Genomic DNA, 24,000 nt, shown 5'->3' on the forward strand with positions numbered 1-24,000 from the left:
CCTCTGTCCTCCCTCTGTCCTCCCTCTGTCCATCACTCTGTCCATCACTGTCCATCACTCTGTCCATCTCTCTGTCCATCGCTCTGTCTACTCAAACTCCCTCCCTCTCTCCCTCTCTGCTGAGCTTAGTGTTCAGACAGTGTGAACATACGTAGTCTAAATATACTTCCCGGCTATCGCTGGCTCTAAACAAACTCTGGAGAGAGAGAAAGAGAGAGGGAGTGAGACAGGAAGTGGGGAGGACGAGTACTCAGAGAGGGGATGAGAGCTGCAAAAAAAGAAAAAACCCACCTGCACACCCTAACGTCAATACCACAATGCTAACTTTTATAAACTCAGCAGAAAAAGAAACATCCCTTTTTCAGAACCCTGTCTTTCAAAGATAATTAGTAAAAATCTGAATGACTTCACAGATCTTCATTGTAAAGGGTTTAAACACTGTTTCCCATGCTTGTTCAATGAACCATAAACAGTTAATGAACATGCACATGTGGAACAGTTGGTAAGACACTAACAGCTTACAGGCCGTAGGCAATTAAGGTCACAGTTATGAAAACTTAGGACACTAAAGAGGCCTTTCTACTGACTCTGAAAAACACCAAAAGAAAGAAGCCCAGGGTCCCTGCTCATCTGCGTGAACGTGCCTTAGGCATGCTGCAAAGAGGCATGAGGACTGCAGATGTGGCCAGGGCAATAAATTGCAATGTCCGTACTGTGAGACACCTACGACAGCGCTACAGGGAGACAGGATGGACAGCTGATCGTTCTCGCAGTGGCAGACCACGTGTAACAACACCTGCACAGGATCGGTACATCTGAACATCACACCTGCGGGACAGGTACAGGATGGCAACAACTGCCCGAGTTACACCAGGAATGCACAATCCCTCCATCAAATCAAATCAAATGTATGTATATAGCCCTTCTTACATCAGCTGATATCTCAAAGTGCTGTACAGAAACCCAGCCTAAAACCCCAAACAGCAAGCAATGCAGGTGTAGAAGCACGGTGGCTAGTAAAAACTCCCTAGAAAGGCCAAAACCTAGGAAGAAACCTAGAGAGGAACCAGGCCATGAGGGTTGGCCAGTCCTCTTCTGGCTGTGCCGGGTGGAGATTATAACAGAACATGGCCAAGATGTTCAAATGTTCATAAATGACCAGCATGGTCAAATAATAATAATCATAGTAGTTATCGAGGGTGCAGCAAGTCAGCACCTCAGGAGTAAATGTCAGTTGGCTTTTCATAGCCGATCATTAAGAGTATCTATACTGCTCCTGCGGTCTCTAGAGAGTTGAAAACAGCAGGTCTGGGACAGGTAGCACGTCCGGTGAACAGGTCAGGGTTCCATAGCCGCAGGCAGAACAGTTGAAACTGGAACAGAAGCAAGGCCAGGTGGACTGGGGACAGCAAGGAGTCATCATGCCAGGTAGTCCTGACGCATGGTCCTAGGGCTCAGGTCCTCCGAGAGAGAGAAAGAAAGAGAGAAGGAGAGAATTAGAGAGAGCATACTTAAATTCACACAGGACACCGGATAGGACAGGAGAAGTACTCCAGATATAAAAAACTGACCCTAGCCCCCCGACACATAAACTACTGGAGGCTGAGACAGGAGGGGTCAGGAGACACTGTGGCCCCATCTGATGATACCCCCGGACAGGGCCAAACAGGAAGGATATAACCCCACCCACTTTGCCAAAGCACAGCCCCCACACCACCAGAGGGATAGCTTCAACCACCAACTTACCATCCTGAGACAAGGCGGAGTATAGCCCACAAAGATCTCCGCCACGGCAGAAACCAAGGGGGGGGGGGGGGGGGGGGGGGGGGGGGCAACTCAGACAGGAAGATCACGTCGGTGACTCAACCCACTCTTGTGACGCACCCCTCCTAGGGACGGCATGAAAGAGCACCAGTAAGCCAGTGACTCAGCCCCTGTAATAGGGTTAGAGGCAGAGAATCCCAGTGGAGAGAGGGGAACCGGCCAGGCAGAGACAGCAAGGGCGGTTCGTTGCTCCAGAGCCTTTCCGTTCACCTTCACACTCCTGGGCCAGACTACACTCAATCATATGACCTACTGAAGAGATAAGTCTTCAGTAAAAACTTAAAGGTTGAGACCGAGTCTGCGTCTCTCACATGGGTAGGCAGACCATTCCATAAAAATGGAGATCTATAGGAGAAAGCCCTGCCTCCAGCTGTTTGCTTAGAAATTCTAGGGACAATTAGGAGGCCTGCGTCTTGTGACCGTAGCGTACGTGTAGGTATGTACGGCAGGACCAACTCGGAAAGATAGGTAGGAGCAAGCCCATGTAACGCTTTGTAGGTTAACAGTAAAACCTTGAAATCAGCCCTAGCCTTAACAGGAAGCCAGTGTAGGGAGGCTAGCACTGGAGTAATATGATCACATTTTGGGGTTCTAGTCAGGATTCTAGCAGTCGTATTTAGCACTAACTGAAGTTTATTTAGTGCTTTATCCGGGTAGCCGGAAAGTAGAGCATTGCAGTAGTCTAACCTAGAAGTAACAAAAGCATGAATAAATTTTTCTGCATCATTTTTGGACAGAAAATGTCTGATTTTTGCAATGTTACTTAGATGGAAAAAAGCTGTCCTTGAAACAGTCTTGATATGTTCGTCAAAAGAGAGATCAGGGTCCAGAGTAACGCCGAGGTCCTTCACAGTTTAATTTGAGACGACTTTACAACCATCAAGATTAATTGTCAGATTTAACAGAAGATCTCTTTGTTTCTTGGGACCTAGAACAATCATCTCTGTTTTGTCCGAGTTTAAAAGTAGAACGTTTTCAGCCATCCACTTCCTTATGTCTGAAACACAGGCTTCTAGCGAGGGCAATTTTGGGGCTTCACCATGTTTCATTGAAATGTACAGCTGTGTGTCATCCGCATAGCAGTGAAAGTTAACATTATGTTTTCGAATGACATCCCCAAGAGGTAAAATATATAGTGAAAACAATAGTGGTCCTACTGCCACTTTTAGTGAGTTTGGTACACATCCGGTGGATAGAGAGCCATTTATTATGTTCAACATAGGAGGGCCAAGCACAGGAAGCAGCTCTTTCAGTAGTTTAGTTGGAATAGGGTCCAGTATGCAGCTTGAAGGTTTAGAGGCCATGATTATTTTCATCATTGTGTCAAGAGATATAGTACTAAAACACTTAAGTGTCTCTCTTGATCCTAGGTCCTGGCAGAGTTGTGCAGACTCAGGACAGCTGAGCTTTGGAGGAATACGCAGATTTAAAGAGGAGTCCGTAATTTGCTTTCTAATGATCATGATCTTTTCCTCAAAGAAGTTCTTGAATTTATTACAGCTGAAGTGAAAGCCATCCTCACTTGAGGAATGCTGCTTTTTAGTTAGTGTCACGATCGTGTGGGGGATTGACGGACCAAAACGCAGCAGTTGGAAAATAAGCCATCTTCTTTTATTTTAAAAGATGACAAAAATAAACACGAAACACTTTAACAAAACGAACAAAACGACCGTGAAGCTACAAACGTTGTGCACATACATACAGGCTACAAACGTTCTACATAGACAATTACCCACAACCAATGAGAGCCTATGGCTACCCTAAATAAGGCTCCCAATCAGAGACAACCGAAATCAGCTGTCTCTAATTGGGAACTCATTCAGGTAACCATAGACTCTCCTAGATAACTAACCAACATAGACAACGCTAGACATATACACTCAACACAAAACCATCTACTACACCCCATAACCCCTTTACCAAATAAACACCCAAAACCAACAAAACATAAACATTCCCCATGTCACACCCTGACCTAACTAAAATAATAAAGAAAACAAAGAATAATAAGGCCAGGGCGTGACATAACCCCCCCCCCCTTGAGGCGCGAACTCCGGGCGCACCATACACAGTCTAGGGGAGGGTCTGGGTGGGCTCCCCTCTACGGTGGCGGCTCCGGCTCTGGTCGTAGTCCCCACGTCACCACAGTACCTAACCACCTCCTATGCTTCCTCCAAACGACCCCCCTCCACATTAACCCCATTGCATTAAGGGGGAGTTCCGGACTAAGGGACAGCTCCGGACTAAGGACCAGTACCAGGGTAAGGGACAGTACCAGGGTCAGGGGCAGCACCAGGATAAGGGGCAGCACCAGGGTAAGGGGCAGCACCAGGGTAAGGGGCAGCACCAGGGTAAGGGGCAGCACCAGGGTAAGGGGCAGCTCCAGGGTAAGGGGCAGCTCCAGGGTAAGGGGCAGCTCCGGACTGAGGAATGGCAGCTCCGGACTGAGGGACTGCAGCTCCGGACTGAGGGACTGCAGCTCCGGACTGAGGGACTGCAGCTCCGGACTGAGGGACGGCCCATGGCTGGCTGACAGATCTGGCTGCTCATGGCTGGCTAACGGATCTGGCTGCTCATGGCTGGCTAACTGATCTGGCTGCTCATGGCTGGCTGACGGATCTGGCTGCTCATGGCTGGCTGACGGATCTGGCTGCTCATGGCTGGCTGACGGATCTGGCTGCTCATGGCTAGCTGACGGATCTGGCTGCTCATGGCTAGCTGACGGATCTGGCTGCTCATGGCTAGCTGACGGATCTGGCTGCTCATGGCTAGCTGACGGATCTGGCTGCTCATGGCTAGCTGACGGATCTGGCTGCTCATGGCTAGCTGACGGATCTGGCTGCTCATGGCTAGCTGACGGATCTGGCTGCTCATGGCTAGCTGACGGATCTGGCTGCTCATGGCTAGCTGACGGATCTGGCTGCTCATGGCTAGCTGACGGATCTGGCTGCTCATGGCTAGCTGACGGATCTGGCTGCTCATGGCTGGCTGACGGATCTGGCTGCTCATGGCTGGCTGACTGATCTGGCTGCTCCTGTCTGGTTGGCGGCTCTGGCAGATCCTGTCTGGTTGGCGGCTCTGGCAGATCCTGTCTGGTTGGCGGCTCTGGCAGATCCTGTCTGACGGACGGCTCTAGCGGCTCCTGTCTGGCTGGCGGCTCTAGCGGCTCCTGTCTGGCGGACGGCTCAGTGGGCTCATGGCAGACGGGCGGCTTTGCAGGCTCATGGCAGACGGGCGGCTTTGCAGGCTCATTGCAGACGGATGGCTCAGATGGCGCTGGGGAGACGGATGGCTCAGATGGCGCTGGGGAGACGGATGGCTCAGATGGCGCTGGGGAGACGAGCAGTTCAGTCAACGCTGTGCAGACGGCAGACTCCTGCCCGCTGAGGCGCACTGTAGGCCTGGTGCGTGGTGCCGGGACTGGTGGCACCGGGCTGGGGACACGCATCTCAGGGCTAGTGCGGGGAGCAGCAACAGGACGCACAGGACTCTGGGGACACACAGGAGGCTTGGTGCGTGGTTTAGACACTGGTGGTAAAGGGCTGGAGACACGCACCATATAGCTAGTGCGTGGAGGAGGCACTGGTGGTACTGGATTGGGGCGGGGAGGTGGCGCCGGAAATACCGGACCGTGCAGGCGTACTGGCTCCCTTGAACGCCGAGCCTGCCCAACCTTACCTGGTTCTATGCTCCCCGTCGCCTGACCAGTGCGGGGAGGTGGAATAACCCGCACCGGCCTATGTAGGCGAACCGGGGACACCATGCGTAAGGCTGGTGCCATGTACGCCGGCCCGAGGAGACGCACTGGTGACCAGATACGTTGGGCCGGCTTCATGACATATGGCTCAACGCTCAGTCTAGCCCGGCCGATACGTGGAGCTGAAATGTACCGAACCGGGCTATGCACGCGTACAGGAGACACCGTGCGCTCTACTGCGTAACACGGTGTCTGCCCGTACTCTCGCTCTCCACGGTAAGTACAGGGAGTAGGCGCAGGTTTCCTACCTGACTTCGCCACACTCCCTTTAAGGCCCCCCCCAAGAAATTTTTGGGTTGTACTCACGGGCTTCCAGCCTTGTCTCCGTGCTGCCTCCTCATATCGCCTCCTCTCGGCTTTCGCTGCCTCCAGCTCTTCACGAGGGAGGCGATATTCTCCAGGTTGATCCCACGGCCCCTTACCATCCAGTATCTCCTCCCATGTCCAGAAATCCTTTGTGGGTAGGTCCTGTTGCCGCCTTCCATGCCGCTTGGTCCTATGGTGGGTAATTCTCTATGTAGAACGTTTGTAGCCTGTATGTATGTGCACAACGTTTGTAGCTTCACGGTCGTTTTGTTGTTTTGTTCGTTTTGTTAAAGTGTTTCGTGTTTATTTTTGTCATCTTTTAAAATAAAAGAAGATGGCTTATTTTCCAACTGCTGCGTTTTGGTCCGTCAATCCCCCCACACGATCGTGACAGTTAGCTTTGCGACATTATCAAAAATACATTTTGGATTGTTCTTATTTTCCTCAATTAAGTTGGAAAAATAGGATGATCGAGCAGCAGTGAGGGCTCTTCGATACTGCACGGAACTGTCTTTCCAAGCTAGTCGGAAGACTTCCAGTTTGGTGTGGCGCCATTTCCGTTCCAATTTTCTGGAAGCTTGCTTCAGAGCTCGGGTATTTTCTGTATACCAGGGAGCTAGTTTCTTATGACAAATGTTTTTCGTTTTTAGGGGTGCAACTGCATCTAGGGTATTGCGCAAGGTTAAATTGAGTTCCTCAGTTAGGTGGTCAACTGATTTTTGTCCTCTGACGTCCTTGGGTAGGCAGAAGGAGTCTGGAAGGGCATCAAGGAATCTTTGTGTTGTCTGAGAATTTATAGCACGACTTTTGATGCTCCTTGGTTGGGGTCTGAGCAGATTATTTGTTGCGATTGCAAACGTAATAAAATGGTGGTCCGATAGTCCAGGATTATGAGGAAAAACATTAAGCTCTACAACATTTATTCCATGGGACAAAACTAGGTCCAGAGTATGACTGTGGCAGTGAGTAGGTCCAGAGACATGTTGGACAAAACCCACTGAGTCGATGATGGCTCCGAAAGACTTTTGGAGTGGGTCTGTGGACTTTTCCATGTGAATATTAATATTATCTACTATGACTACAAGGTCCGATAGGAATTCAGGGAACTCAGAGAGGAACGCTGTATATGGCCCAGGAGGCCTGTAAACAGTAGCTATAAAAAGTGATTGAGTAGGCTGCATAGATTTCATGACTAGAAGCTCAAAAGACGAAAACGTATTTTTTTTTTGTAAATTGAAATTTGCTATCGTAAATGTTAGCAACACCTCCGCCTTTGCGGGATGCACGGGGGATATGTTCACTAGTGTAACCAGGAGGTGAGGCCTCATTTAACACAGTAAATTCATCAGGATTAAGCCATGTTTCAGTCAGGCCAATCACATCAAGATTATGATCAGTGATTAGTTCATTGACTATAACTGCCTTTGAAGTGAGGAATCTAACATTAAGTAGCCCTATTTTGAGATGTGAGGTATCACGATCTCTTTCAATAATGGCAGGTATGGAGGAGGTCTTTATCCTAGTGAGATTGCTAAGGCAAACACCGCCATGTTTAGTTTTGCCCAACCTAGGTCGAGGCACAGACACAGTCTCAATGGGTATGGCTGAGCTGACTACACTGACTGTGCTATTGGCAGACTCCACTAAGCTGGCAGGTTGGCTAACAGCCTGCTGCCTGGCCTGCACCCTATTTCATTGTGGGGCTAAAGGAGTTAGAGCCCTATCTATGTTGGTAGATAAGATGAGAGCACCCCTCCAGGTAGGATGGAGTCCGTCACTCCTTAGCAGGTCAGGCTTGGTCCTGTTTGTGGGTGAGTCCCAGAAAGAGGGCCAATTATCTACAAATTCTATCTTTTGGGAGGGGCAGAAAACAGTTTTCAACCAGCGATTGAGTTGTAAGACTGCTGTAGAGCTCATCACTCCCCCTAACTGGGAGGGGGCCAGAGACAATTACTCGATGCCGACACATCTTTTTAGCTGATTTACACGCTGAAGCTATGTTGCGCTTGGTGACCTCTGACTGTTTCATCCTAACATCGTTGGTGCCGACGTGGATAACAATATCTCTATACTCTCTACACTCTCCAGATTTAGCTTTAGCCAGCACCATCTTCAGATTAGCCTTAACGTCGGTAGCCCTGCCCCCTGGTAAACAGTGTATGATCGCTGGGTGATTCGTTTTAAGTCTAATACTGCCGGTAATGGAGTCGCCAATGACTAGGGTTTTCAATTTGTCAGAGCTAATGGTGGGAGCCTTCGGCGTCTCAGACCCCGTAACGGGAGGAGTAGAGACAAGAGAAAACTCGGCCTCAGACTCCGACTAGCTGCTTAATGGGGAAAACCGGTTGAAAGTTTCTGTCGGCTGAATGAGCGACACCAGTTGAGCATTCCTACAGCATTTCTCTCCAGAAGCCATGAGAAAGTTGTCCGGCTGCGGGGACTGTGCGGGGGGATTTATACTAACGTTAGTATCTGTACTTACTGGTGGCACAGACGCTGTTTCTTCCTTTCATACACTGAAATTACCCTTGCCTAACGATTGCGTCTGAAGCTGGGCTTGCAGCACAGCTGTCTGTGGAACTTGTTCAGTTTATGTCCCAGTTGTTGAATCTTCTTATGTTCACACAAATATTTACACATGTTAAGTTTTCTGAAAATAAATGCAGTTGACAGTGAGAGGACATTTGTTTTTTTGTTGCATTTACATACTGTAAGAGGAAAGGAATATATGGGAACTTTTTATGTAAATGTCATAGGTACTGTAGTTATTACTGTATAACATAGTTGTATTATAATTAAGCAATACAGCCCGAGTGGGTGCGATATATGGCCAATATACCACGGCTTATGGCTGTCCTTACGCACGATGCAACGCGGAGTGTCTGGATACAGCCCTTAGCCATGGTATATTGGTCATAAACCACAACAACAGGTTACCAACGTAAATAGAACAGTAAACAAGGAGTGTTTCAGCCAATCAGCATCCAGGGTTATACTATACATGTCATGGGATGCTCTACTGTTGATGTTTTTGTGTATGGAACATGCACATCCTAGTGCTATGAATGTTGTCATGACTGAATTCTGGAAGGAAATTCAATAAATCACTGTGTAGCTAGCATGTAGTGATATTAACAATAACTATTTACATGAGCATAATTGATTGACACTACAAGTTAGTTTAAGGGTCAGGTACAGTATATAGTCTGTGTAAATATCCTGTATGTTGAGTTCAGTTGTGTGGAGCAGGAACACCAGTAAGTAAACACAGACGTCCAGTATGTACACAGAGGAAGTGAGTGGAGAGTTCTGTTGGCAAAGGAACATACTGTATATACACCTGTAAATATATGCATGCTGCGCACACACACGCACGCACGCACGCACACACACACACACACACACACACACACACACACACACACACACACACACACACACACACGTGTCCATGGAGCCTCCAGACACTTATTAGCCAAACACTTTAATTCTGTTTACTTCAGAGAGATTAATGGTCTTGTAATGTTAGTAATATTACCCACACAACATCTCAAGTGCACACACACACACACACACACACACACACACACACACACACACACACACACACACACACACACACACACACAGTCACCCATCATACCCAACATACACTTACCCCCCCACGCCCAACACACACTCACCCCCCACCCACCATGCCCAACACACACACACACACACACACACACACACACACACACACACACACACACACACACACACACACACACACACACACACACACACACACACACACACACACACACACACACACACACACACACACGGGGAAAGGCTTTGTCTGTTTGTGCAGACAGCTTGTCTTTCCAGTCCTACCCTGACCATGACTCTTTCAACATAGATATAAGCTCGGTCCACATAGATCAGCCCTACCCTAACCATGAATTTCTCTCGACATAGATATACAGCCTTAGTCCTCATAGAGCAGCCCTACCCTAACCATGACTCTCTCTCAGCATAGCTATACAGCCTCAGTCCACATAGATCAGCCCTACCCTGATCATGACTCTCAACATAGCTATACAGCCTCAGTCCACATAGATCAGCCCTACCCTAACCATGACTCTCTCTCAGCATAGATATACAGCCTCAGTCCACATAGATCAGCCCTACCCTAACCATGACTCTCTCAGCATACATATACAGCCTCAGTCCACATAGATCAGCCCTACCCTAACCATGACTCTCTCTCAGCATAGATATACAGCCTCAGTCCACATAGATCAGCCCTACCCTGATCATGACTCTCAACATAGCTATACAGCCTCAGTCCACATAGATCAGCCCTACCCTGACCATGACTCTCTCTCATCATAGATATACAGCCTCAGTCCACATAGATCAGCCCTACCCTGACCATGACTCTCTCTCATCATAGATATACAGCCTCAGTCCACATACTGTAGATCAGGTCAAGTCATTTGGGGCAGCAGGTAGCCAAGTGGTTAGAGCAGTGGACCAGTAACCGAAAGGTTGCTTGATCGAATCCCCGAGCTGACAAGGTAAAAATCTGTCGTTCTGCCCCTGAACAAGGCAGTTAACCCACTGTTCCTAGGCCGTCATTGTAAATAAGAATTTGTTCTTAACTGACTTGCCTGGTTAAATAAAAAAAATTGGTGAGGAAAAACTCCTGGCTTCAATCAGAGAAACAATAGAGCCAGATAGCCTACAGGTTAGAGAGAAGGACCAATAGCCAGTGGGTTGTTGGGTCAAATTTCAGAAGCCTTCTGTTGTTGTTAAGCAGCAACACACTCCAGTCCACAGGTACTAGACTGAGGCCCTGTGCTGCCTCCAGCCTCTCTAACATGCTATGTGTTGTGTTCCTGTGTGTTCTAGATCTCCGGTCTCATAGATCAGTGGTTTTATAGCTCTACGCTTCCTGGTCTATGTAGCTCTATGATGTCATAGTTCTGTCAGCAGAGGGGCTGTACTGCCAACTGATACAGCGGTCACATTTACACACACACACTCAGGACAATTTACATGGCAGTTTTCACACACACACACACACACACACACACACACACACACACACACACACACACACACACACACACACACACACACACACACACAGAGGAGACAACATAGGCTCGCGGAAACACACATATGCATTAATCTGTCAGGACAGTGACAAATTCTTGATGATATCATTCAACAGCTGTCTCTCTTTCCCTCCTCCCCCCCATTCCTTTTTTCCCTTCGCTCACTTAATCCCTATGTATGTTTATAATTGTCCTCTCTCTTCCCCCATCTCTCGTTCTTTCTTTTCTTTTCTCTGTCTTTCCCCAAATCTCTGTTTACAGTTGTCTCCCTCTAGTTCGGTCCTAAAACAAAGACAACTACTCACTCACACACATTCTAACACTCTCTCACATTCCAACACTCTCTCACATTCCAACACTCTCTCACATTCCAACACTCTCTCACATTCCAACACTCACACACATTCCAACACTCTCTCACATTCCAACACTCTCTCACATTCTAACACTCTCTTACATTCCAACACTCTCTCAATTCCAACACTCTCTCACATTCCAACACTCTCTCCCATTCCAACACTCTCTCACATTCCAACACTGTCTCACATTCCAACGCTCTCTCACATTCCAACACTCTCTCACATTCCAACACTCTCTCACATTCCAACACTCTCTCACATTCCAACACTCTCTCACATTCCAACACTCTCTCACATTCCAACGCTCTCTCACATTCCAACACTCTCTCACATTCCAACACTCTCTCACATTCCAACACTCTCACACATTCTAACACTCTCTCACATTCCAACACTCTCTCACATTCCAACACTCTCTCACATTCCAACACTCTCACACATTCCAACACTCTCTCACATTCCAACACTCTCTCACATTCCAACACTCTCTCACATTCCAACACTCTCTCACATTCCAACACTCTCTCACATTCCAACACTATCTCACATTCCAACACGCTCTCACATTCCAACACTCTCTCACATTCCAACACTCTCTCACATTCTAACACTCTCGCACATTCCAACACTCTCTCACATTCCAACACTCTCTCACATTCCAACACTCTCTCACATTCCAACACTCTCTCACATTCCAACACTCTCTCACATTCCAACACTCTCTCACATTCCAACACTCTCTCACATTCTAACACTCTCTCACATTCCAACACTCTCTCACATTCCAACACTCTCTCACATTCCAACACTCTCTCACATTCCAACACTCTCTCACATTCCAACGCTCTCTCACATTCCAACACTCTCTCACATTCCAACACTCTCTCACATTCCAACACTCTCTCACATTCCAACACTCTCTCACATTCTCTCATTCTGTCCAACAAATGCATGTGCATTGCACATGAGCACGCACGCACACACTCTCCCTTAAACTTGTCCCACTGTCCCCTCTCTTTCCCTCTCTCCCTCTCTCTCCTGCCCTCCTCTCTGTCTTTATCTCACTCAGTAGGAATCTCTCTGCTCAGTCAGTGATGGGAGGAGAAGCTTGGCAGGAGAAAGAAAGCGAACGAGGGATGTTGGACAAATGAGAGGATAAACAGAGGAGGGAATGTTTTGTGAGAACAAGGGTATATAGAGTTTTCACCCTCTCCGTTTCTCTCTCTCCCTCTCTTTTCCCCTCTCTCCCTCTCTCTCTCCCGCTCCCTCTCTCCTCTCTTTTTATACCGCCCTCCAAAATATATCTGGAACCACCAATCAGAATGTGAGTTGCAGTGGATTGGGCAGGCCAGGGGAGGTTTGTCAAACACCTAAACAATGGCCTTACTTAAACAATCCTATACACAACAACTACCTACACATTAACAAGTGTGTGTGCATGTGTGTGTGTCTGTGTCTGCATGTCTGTGGGTGTGTGTGTCTGTGTGTGTGTGTGTGTGTGTGTGTGTGTGTGTGTGTGTGTGTGTGTGTGTGTGTGTGTGTGTGTGTGTGTGTGTGTGTGTGTGTGTGTGTGTGTGTGTGTGTGTGTGTGTGTGTGTGTGTGTGTGTGTGTGTGTGTGTGTGTGTGTGTGTGTGTGTGTGTGTGTGTGTGTGTGTGTGTGTGTGTGTGTGTGCGTGCGTGCGTGTGTGTGTGCAACTTACCCTCAGTGAAAGGTTCCCAGTCGTACAGTCTGCCCATAAACTCCTGGTTGTTGTAGGAAGCACACTGCTCTGCTCTGGAGTCTGCACCTCCTACACATACCTGACAGACAGACAGAGGGAGGGAGGGAGGGAGGGAGGGAGGGAGGGAGGGAGGGAGGGAGGGAGGGAGGGAGGGAGGGAGGGAGGGAGGGAGGGAGGGAGGGAGGGAGGGAGGGAGGGAGGGAGGGAGGGAGGGAGGGACAAATACATGTCAGTTCTGTAGATCCTTGAGGCTACAATATCATGCCTAACCCAAAGGCTGGCCAGTACACTAGGTGGATGGAGAAACAGAAAAGGGAGAGAGGAAAATGAAGAGATATGATTGACAGAAAAGAAGAGATGAGAGAGTCATACACATTAAGAGGGCAAGCATAAAATAGGAGAGAGGTATTAGTCAGACACACACACACACACACACACACACACACACACACACACACACACACACACACACACACACACACCATTGTCTCATGATCGCTCTGACAGTGGGCCGATGCACTAAGCAGCACATGGAAATAATAGACTCTCTGGGATCAGCCACACACACATAAATCCACCCAGCTTTTCTATCCAACACTGAGCTGTGTGTGTGTCTGAGTGTGTGTCTGAGTGTGTGTCTGAGTGTGTATCTGAGTGTGTGTGTGTGTGTGTGTGTCTGAGTGTGTGTCTGAGTGTGTGTGTGTGTAAGTGTGTCTGAGTGTGTGTCTGAGTGTGTGTCTGAGTGTGTATCTGAGTGTGTGTGTGTGTGTGTGTCTGAGTGTGTGTCTGAGTGTGTGTGTGTGTGTGTGTGTGTGTGTAAGTGTGTCTATGCACGTGAGAGTCAGGCCAATAGAGAAGTACTGGAGACAGTTTGAGCATTCTAAAGGGAGTGAGTAGAGCAGTTGGAGTCTAACCCTGCACACCTGATATATTACTCCAATAGAGGAACAGTGAAGATCATAGTACTGACTGTAAATCACTTTAACCTGACCCCCAGAGGGACACACACACACAAAGCACTAATAAAGAGGGCAGAAGGAGTTCAGTTACTAAGTGACAGTACTTACTCACAGTGTTAATACTAGAAACGCCTGAAGCCTTCGGCATGCTTCGGTTCAGCCTTCACCTAGCCGAGAACCAAACAAAGGTGCTCTCATACTCCATTAAAAGACCTTTGCGTTAAAATGTAGAAAAAAATGCAATAGTACTATTTGTCCATCTTGAGACGCCGTAGCCAGTATACACGTCCTCAAAATAGTCAGAATTACTGTTTTTCCCAATTGTTTACACACTAAAATTGGAACTTGAAACGCAATCACTGAAACCTGAAACTCATGTACCCAATCCCTGAAACCAAGTCTGCAAAATTGCAAGCACAATTCCTGATTTACACTTTTCAATTCTATATCACACATTTTGCAAAACACTACACACATTTCTCTACGTTAGGCACAACATTAAAAATAAAATTATCTTCAGTCCCTTTGGAAAGCAACTCCAATCACAATGCCAAGCTCTATACACCAATTGGCAACACCAACTCCTCACAGGTGTCAACACTAGTTGCTGAATTGTTCACTTAGAAATCAGAGCTTTAGCACTATAAAAGGCCACAGATGAGCTTTCCTCTTCTGGAGGAAAATGGAAGTCAATGGTGAAGCAAGAGCTCGAGGTGAAGGTGTGAGAAGAGGATGAGGAGGATGAGGAAGGACAGTTGTCTCAGATGAGATCAGGGCCACATTGGTTGACCATGTGCTCAACCATGTGTTGAGTATGAGGGAGGCTGGGCAGAGTTCAGTTCAACCTGAGCCACTACACGGTTGGATCTATCATCCATACATTCAGAAATGACAACCGGTAAGTTACCTACCATCTACACTACTGCATCTATCATCCGTACATTCAGAAATGACAACAGGTAAGTTACCTACCATCTACACTACTGCATCTATCATCCATACATTCAGAAATGACAACCGGTAAGTTACATACCATCTACACTACTGCATCTATCATCCGTACATTCAGAAATGACAACCGGTAAGTTACCTACCATCTACACTACTGCATCTATCATCCGTACATTCAGAAATGACAACCGGTAAGTTACTTACCATCTACACTACTGCATCTATCATCCGTACATTCAGAAATGACAACCGGTAAGTTACCTACCATCTACACTACTGCATCTATCATCCGTACATTCAGAAATGACAACCGGTAAGTTACCTACCATCTACACTACTGCATCTATCATCCGTACATTCAGAAATGACAACCGGTAAGTTACCTACCATCTACACTACTGCATCTATCATCCGTACATTCAGAAATGACAACCGGTAAGTTACCTACCATCTACACTACTGCATCTATCATCCGTACATTCAGAAATGACAACCGGTAAGTTACCTACCATCTACACTACTGCATCTATCATCCGTACATTCAGAAATGACAACCGGTAAGTTACCTACCATCTACACTACTGCATCTATCATCCGTACATTCAGAAATGACAACCGGTAAGTTACCTACCATCTACACTACTGCATCTATCATCCGTACATTCAGAAATGACAACCGGTAAGTTACCTACCATCTACACTACTGCATCTATCATCCGTACATTCAGAAATGACAACCGGTAAGTTACTTACCATCTACACTACTGCATCTATCATCCGTACATTCAGAAATGACAACCGGTAAGTTACCTACCATCTACACTACTGCATCTATCATCCGTACATTCAGAAATGACAACCGGTAAGTTACCTACCATCTACACTACTGCATCTATCATCCGTACATTCAGAAATGACAACCGGTAAGTTACCTACCATCTACACTACTGCATCTATCATCCGTACATTCAGAAATGACAACCGGTAAGTTACTTACCATCTACACTACTGCATCTATCATCCGTACATTCAGAAATGACAACCGGTAAGTTACCTACCATCTACACTACTGCATCTATCATCCGTACATTCAGAAATGACAACCGGTAAGTTACTTACCATCTACACTACTGCATCTATCATCCGTACATTCAGAAATGACAACCGGTAAGTTACCTACCATCTACACTACTGCATCTATCATCCGTACATTCAGAAATGACAACCGGTAAGTTACCTACCATCTACACTACTGCATCTATCATCCGTACATTCAGAAATGACAACCGGTAAGTTACCTACCATCTACACTACTGCATCTATCATCCGTACATTCAGAAATGACAACCGGTAAGTTACCTACCATCTACACTACTGCATCTATCATCCATACATTCAGAAATGACAACCGGTAAGTTACCTACCATCTACACTACTGCATCTATCATCCGTACATTCAGAAATGACAACCGGTAAGTTACCTACCATCTACACTACTGCATCTATCATCCGTACATTCAGAAATGACAACCGGTAAGTTACTTACCATCTACACTACTGCATCTATCATCCGTACATTCAGAAATGACAACCGGTAAGTTACCTACCATCTACACTACTGCATCTATCATCCGTACATTCAGAAATGACAACCGGTAAGTTACCTACCATCTACACTACTGCATCTATCATCCGTACATTCAGAAATGACAACCGGTAAGTTACCTACCATCTACACTACTGCATCTATCATCCGTACATTCAGAAATGACAACCGGTAAGTTACCTACCATCTACACTACTGCATCTATCATCCATACATTCAGAAATGACAACCGGTAAGTTACCTACCATCTACACTACTGCATCTATCATCCGTACATTCAGAAATGACAACCGGTAAGTTACCTACCATCTACACTACTGCATCTATCATCCGTACATTCAGAAATGACAACCGGTAAGTTACCTACCATCTACACTACTGCATCTATCATCCGTACATTCAGAAATGACAACCGGTAAGTTACCTACCATCTACACTACTGCATCTATCATCCGTACATTCAGAAATGACAACCGGTAAGTTACCTACCATCTACACTACTGCATCTATCATCCGTACATTCAGAAATGACAACCGGTAAGTTACCTACCATCTACACTACTGCATCTATCATCCGTACATTCAGAAATGACAACCGGTAAGTTACTTACCATCTACACTACTGCATCTATCATCCGTACATTCAGAAATGACAACCGGTAAGTTACCTACCATCTACACTACTGCATCTATCATCCGTACATTCAGAAATGACAACCGGTAAGTTACCTACCATCTACACTACTGCATCTATCATCCGTACATTCAGAAATGACAACCGGTAAGTTACCTACCATCTACACTACTGCATCTATCATCCGTACATTCAGAAATGACAACCGGTAAGTTACTTACCATCTACACTACTGCATCTATCATCCGTACATTCAGAAATGACAACCGGTAAGTTACATACCATCTACACTACTGCATCTATCATCCGTACATTCAGAAATGACAACCGGTAAGTTACCTACCATCTACACTACTGCATCTATCATCCGTACATTCAGAAATGACAACCGGTAAGTTACTTACCATCTACACTACTGCATCTATCATCCGTACATTCAGAAATGACAACCGGTAAGTTACCTACCATCTACACTACTGCATCTATCATCCGTACATTCAGAAATGACAACCGGTAAGTTACTTACCATCTACACTACTGCATCTATCATCCGTACATTCAGAAATGACAACCGGTAAGTTACCTACCATCTACACTACTGCATCTATCATCCGTACATTCAGAAATGACAACCGGTAAGTTACTTACCATCTACACTACTGCATCTATCATCCGTACATTCAGAAATGACAACCGGTAAGTTACATACCATCTACACTATGCTCTTTATGTTTACTGCAGTCCGACATACCAGTAGGCCTATGTTACTCAGGGATTGTTTCCCAACGTTACAGTAATGTCATTTCATATTGAAATCAAATAGATTATTTTAGCTTACTGTAACCAATCATATCATATTTGTGGATCTTCTGCAGAACTGAGAGACGGCCCGGCCATGGTGGAAGAACCCGGCTGTTCACACCAGAACAGGAGACCGCTATTGTGAACATGGTGGTGGCAAACAATACCATTAGACTACGAGGAATCCAGAACCACATCATTTCAGAAACACAATATTCAATAACATTCACCAGGAGGGCTTGTCTACACTGGACCGTGTGTTACAGCACAACCGAATCCGGATGAAACAGGTCTACAGGGCGCCATTTGAGCGACACTCAGAGGGTTAAAGAACAGCACTATGAATATGTGCAAGTAAGTACTATACTGTGAATTTACTATCATATCAGCACTGTATAGACACATCCAGTGTATTGTGCCTCACCATACTGACTGCTCTAGGTCTATGGCACCTTGTCTTGTCTGCTTCAGAGTCTTGGAGCTGGATGCTAGCCAAAAGAAGGGGACGGAACATTATTGGCCACCGTGCCATTGTGAATGTCCCTGGACAGCGTGGAGGGAATATCACCATGTGTGCAGCCGTTAGCCAGCAAGGCGTCCTCCATCACCATGCCAACCTTAGTCCCTACAACACCGCCCTTCTCATCACATTCCTGGACACACTACATGGCTTCCTCATTCCAGCCGAGCAGAGGGGTGGACCAGAGCAGCCCAGGTATGTTGTCATCTGGGACAACGTGAGTTTCCACCGGGCTGCTCTGGTCCATCGACCACCCACAATTTGTTCTATACCTCCCACCATATTCCCCATTCCTAAACACAATCGAATAGTTTTTTTCGGCATGGCGATGAAGGTGTATGACCGCCATCCCCTCGCCTGCATGCCTCTTCTGCAGGCAATGGAGGAAGCATGTGGTGAAGTTGATGTGAGGGCTTTGGGAGGCTGGATCCATCACTCCAGAAGATTCTTTCCCCGCTGTTTAGCCAGGGTACACATGGCTTGTGATGTAGATGAGGTGCTGTTGCCAGACCTAAAAAGGAGGCAGAATGCAGCCTAATGCCTTTTTTCTTACATTTTGCATGTGTTTTTGTCTTTAGAGTTTTGAAGGAATGAGCCACTTTCATTTTTTATTTTTGTACAGAAAACCCTTTATCTTACTGAATGTTTTTCCTGGTTTTCTCCTGTTGGGTACGGAAAGTGTTACATACAAAACACAAGTGTTCAAAAATACTGCATTTTTAAAAATGAATGACAATGTTTTTGTTACTGTATTGCATTTGTGTGTTTATTTATGTATATTTTTTATTTAACCTGTGTATTTGAGTAGGTATACGTTACTGTAACAATCTTTTACAACCGGCTACAGTATAACACTGACGATGCAAAAGGCATAAACCTACGCTGGGATATTCATAGTAGTGTTTTGTGTTGAGCACATTAACCTACTGCTGGGATATTCATAGTAGTGTTTTGTGTTGAGCACATCATAAACCTACTGCTGGGATATTCATAGTAGTCTTTTGTGTTGAGCACATTAACCTACTGCTGGGATATTCATAGTAGTGTTTTGTATTGAGCACATTAACCTACTGCTGGGATATTCATAGTAGTGTTTTGTGTTGAGCACATCATAAACCTACTGCTGGGATATTCATAGTAGTCTTTTGTGTTGAGCACATTAACCTACTGCTGGGATATTCATAGTAGTGTTTTGTGTTGAGCACATTAACCTACTGCTGGGATATTCATAGTAGTGTTTTGTGTTGAGCACATCATAAACCTACTGCTGGGATATTCATAGTAGTCTTTTGTGTTGAGCACATCATAAACCTACTGCTGGGATATTCATAGTAGTGTTTTGTGTTGAGCACATCATAAACCAACTGCTGGGATATTCATAGTAGTGTTTTGTGTTGAGCACATCATAAACCAACTGCTGGGATATTCATAGTAGTGTTTTGTGTTGAGCACATCATAAACCTACTGCTGGGATATTCATAGTTGTGTTTTGTGTTGAGCACATCATAAACCTACTGCTGGGATATTTATTGTAGTGTTTTGTGTTGAGCACATCATAAACCTACTGCTGGGATATTCATAGTTGTGTTTTGTGTTGAGCACATCATAAACCTACTGCTGGGATATTCATAGTAGTGTTTTGTGTTGAGCACATCATAAACCTACTGCTGGGATATTCATAGTTGTGTTTTGTGTTGAGCACATCATAAACCTACTGCTGGGATATTCATAGTAGTGTTTTGTGTTGAGCACATCATAAACCTACTGCTGGGATATTCATAGTAGTGTTTTGTGTTGAGCACATCATAAACCTACTGCTGGGATATTCATAGTAGTGTTTTGTGTTGAGCACATCATAAACCTACTGCTGGGATATTCATAGTAGTGTTTTGTGTTGAGCACATCATAAACCTACTGCTGGGATATTCATAGTAGTGTTTTGTGTTGAGCACATCATAAACCTACTGCTGGGATATTCATAGTTGTGTTTTGTGTTGAGCACATCATAAACCTACTGCTGGGATATTCATTGTAGTCTTTTGTGTTGAGCACATCATAAACCTACTGCTGGGATATTCATAGTAGTGTTTTGTGTTGAGCACATCATAAACCTACTGCTGGGATATTCATAGTAGTGTTTTGTGTTGAGCACATCATAAACCTACTGCTGGAATATTCATAGTAGTGTTTTGTGTTGAGCACATCATAAACCTACTGCTGGGATATTCATAGTAGTGTTTTGTGTTGAGCACATCATAAACCTACTGCTGGGATATTCATAGTAGTGTTTTGTGTTGAGCACATCATAAACCTACTGCTGGGATATTCATAGTAGTGTTTTGTGTTGAGCACATCAGTGTGTTTGGTTAATAGACAGATCTATTCATATGACGCGTGTGTCACTTTGATGCAACAGTTTTGTATTTTTTGTTTGTGGTGTTGTGTTTAGAGTTTTGGGGAAAATGGCCCAAAGATTCAGTAAAAGTGTGGAAAACTATAATCTAAAATAACTCAAATCTGTTACTAATTTTGAGTTCTTAGTCGTGCAATTTTACATCTAACTAAGATGTTTGGAGTATTTCTCAAAAATGTGCATGAAAACGATTCCGCTCCACTCTCTGAGGGTGTCTCAGGGGGTATCTCAAGAGTGTAGTAATACACGTGTGTGAAATAGGCCAAATATTATATATATACACTACCGGTTAAAAGTTTTAGAACACGTACTTATTCAAGGCTTTTTCTTTATTTGTACTATTTTCTACATTGTAGACTAATAGTGAAGACATCAAAACTATGAAATAACACATATGGATGTCACGTTCCTGACCTTATTTCCTTTGTTTAGTCTTTGTTTAGTTGGTCAGGACGTGAGCTGGGTGGGCATTCTATGTTTTGTGTTTCTATGTTGGGTTTGTTGTTTGGCCTAATACGGTTCTCAATCAGAGGCAGGTGTTTGTCATTGTCTCTGATTGGGAACCATATTAAGGTAGCCTGTTTTCACTGTTTGTTTGTGGGTGATTGTTCCTGTTCGTGTGTTCATCTGTTCTGTGTTCCCATGTTCAGGACTGTAGCGTTTTCGGTTCCTTCTGTCAGTTTGTTGTTTTTGAATTGTTTTTGAATTTCTTTCCTTTCATTCCTTTCTTTCGTTTCATCCAATCAGGTGTGTTGTGACAAGGTAGGGGGGGTATACAGAAGATAGCCCTATTTGGTAAAAGACCAAGTCCATATTATGGCAAGAACAGCTCAAATAGGCTCTGTCGCAGCCAGCCGTGACCGGGAGACCCATGGGGAGGCGCACAATTGGCCCAGCGTCGTCTGGGTTAGGGGAGGGTTTGGCCAGCAGGGATGTCCTTGTCCTATCACACACTAGCGACTCCTGTGGCGGGCGAGGCGCAGTGCACGCTGACACGGTCGCCAGGTGTACTTTATTTCCTCCGACACATTGGTGTAGCTGGCTTCTGGGTTAAGTGGGCATTGTGTCAAGAAGTAGTGCAGCTTGGTTGGGTTGTGTTTTGGAGGACGCACAGCTCTCAACCATTTAGATACCAAGAAATTGAAAAAAAAAAGAACAGCTCAAACAAGCAAAGAGACACGGCAGTCCAACTTTGAAAGTTTCTTCAAGTGCAGTCGCAAAAACCATCAAGTGCTATGACGAAACTGGCTCTCATGAGGACCGCCACACGAAAGGAAGAAACCACTACTGAAGGACACCAATAAGAGACTTGCTTGGGCCAAGAAACACAAGCAATGGACATTAGACCGGTGTAAATGTGTCCTTTGTTCTGGAGTCCAAAATTTAGATTTCTGGTTTCAACCGCCGTGTCTTTGTGAGACGCGGTGTGGGTGAACGGAGGATCTCTGCATGTGTATTTCCCATGGAGGAGGAGGTGTGATGGTGTGGGGGTGCTTTTCTGGTGACACTGTCTGTGATTTATTTCATTCAAGGCACACTTAACCACAGCATTCTGCAGCGATACTCGTCCCATCTGGTTTGGGCTGAGTGAAGGAAAGTAGGTGTTCTAAAACTTTTGACCGGTAGTGTGTCTATATATATACATATACACACCTTATTATTATCTCCCCCTTTCCATCTCTCTCTTTCTTCCTCTCTATCTTCTCTCTCTCCTCTCTATCTTCTTCTCTCTCCTCTCCTCTCTTCCACTCTCTCCTCTCTATCTTCTCTCTCTCCTCTCTATCTTCTTCTCTCTCCTCTCCTCTCTTCCACTCTCTCCTCTCTATCTTCTTCTCTCTCTCGCCTCTCTTTCTTCTTCTTCTCTCTCCTCTAGTTCTTCCCATCTCTCCTTCTCTCTTTTTTACCCTCTCTCTCCTTCACTCTTTCTTTCTCAATCCTCTCCCTCTTCTCTCTTTTGTTCTCTCGCCCTCTCTCTCCTTCTTCCAGTCACACAGCTGTCACCAACAGCTGGAAAGTTTAAAAAGACACTCTACTCATCTGGACAGAGTCAAGTGAACATACACACTCACACACATACGCACGTACACCACCAGTTTTAAAAAAGAACCTTGACTGTTTGTGTCAATGAGAGAATGTGTGGAAAATACGTTCAAAAGGTTCACACAATGGATTGTGGGTGCTTCAGTGTGTGTGTGTGTGTGTGTGTGTGTGTGTGTGTGTGCGTGCGTGCGCGCGAATGTGTGTGTGACTCCAGTACAGTGCGTATTCATGTGTTAAAAACCCTTGAGGATGTGCATGAAACGCGATTAGTAATGGCTGTAAATATTTCTGCTTGACATAAACACACTAGACCAGGGTGTGTGTGTGTGTGTGTGTGTGTGTGTGTGTGTGTGTGTGTGTGTGTGTGTGTGTGTGTGTGTGTGTGTGTGTGTGTGTGTGTGTGTGTGTGTGTGTGTGTGTGTGTGTGTGTGTGTGTGTGTGTGTGTGTGTGTGTAAACAGTGAATAGACCACCCTGAGAGGCTGTTTGTGTTAGGCGGACAAGGTCAAGAGGTGAGGGAAAGCAGTAAAGAAAAGTGATTGGAGGAGATGAGCCTAATGAATAGATGGAGGCTAGAGAAACAGTCAGAAAGAGAAAGTGTGTGTTGTCATGTATGTGTCATTGTCTAGGCACTGCAGGCAAGAGTTACATGGTTCTCTTCTTATAGAGTTTAGTGTGTGTAAAACAGAGGGAGGCTAAGTGACTGAATAGGGAGTGAGTGAGGGAGGGGGAGGGAGCACAGAAATACAATGTGTAGAATGTGTGTGTGCTACTGTGTTTTATGAGCAGCAGAGAGGGTCTGTGGAATTGTAAGGGAATGCATATTTTTTTTCCTTTAAACTGTATATGTGTGTGTGTGTTTGTGTGTTTGTGTGTGTGTGCGTGTGTGTGTATGTGCATGTGTGTGTGTGTATGTGTTTGTGTGTGTGTGTGTGTGTGTGTGTGTGTGTGTGTGTGTGTGTGTGTGTGTGTGTGTGTGTGTGTGTGTGTGTGTGTGTGTGTGT

The 24,000-nt window shown here is 45.6% G+C and overlaps 1 protein-coding gene across 2 annotated transcripts in view; it reads right to left on the minus strand.

The window, feature by feature from the left end:
• Positions 1–7: 7 nt before the first annotated feature.
• The window catches only part of LOC129841855 (ADAMTS-like protein 4), a 47,336-nt gene continuing 23,343 nt past the window's right edge, over positions 8–24,000 (minus strand). For both annotated transcript variants that reach the window (XM_055910179.1, XM_055910178.1), the window contains exons 5-6: positions 13,053–13,152; positions 8–1,461 (exon numbers count right to left, since the gene is read on the minus strand). In XM_055910179.1, the coding sequence (XP_055766154.1) occupies positions 1,448–1,461; positions 13,053–13,152 (114 nt within the window). In that variant the 3' untranslated portion in view covers positions 8–1,447. The remainder of the gene's footprint in view (positions 1,462–13,052; positions 13,153–24,000) is intronic.

Source organism: Salvelinus fontinalis, unplaced genomic scaffold (genome assembly GCF_029448725.1).
Source record: "Salvelinus fontinalis isolate EN_2023a unplaced genomic scaffold, ASM2944872v1 scaffold_0002, whole genome shotgun sequence".
Classification (NCBI taxonomy): domain Eukaryota; kingdom Metazoa; phylum Chordata; class Actinopteri; order Salmoniformes; family Salmonidae; genus Salvelinus; species Salvelinus fontinalis.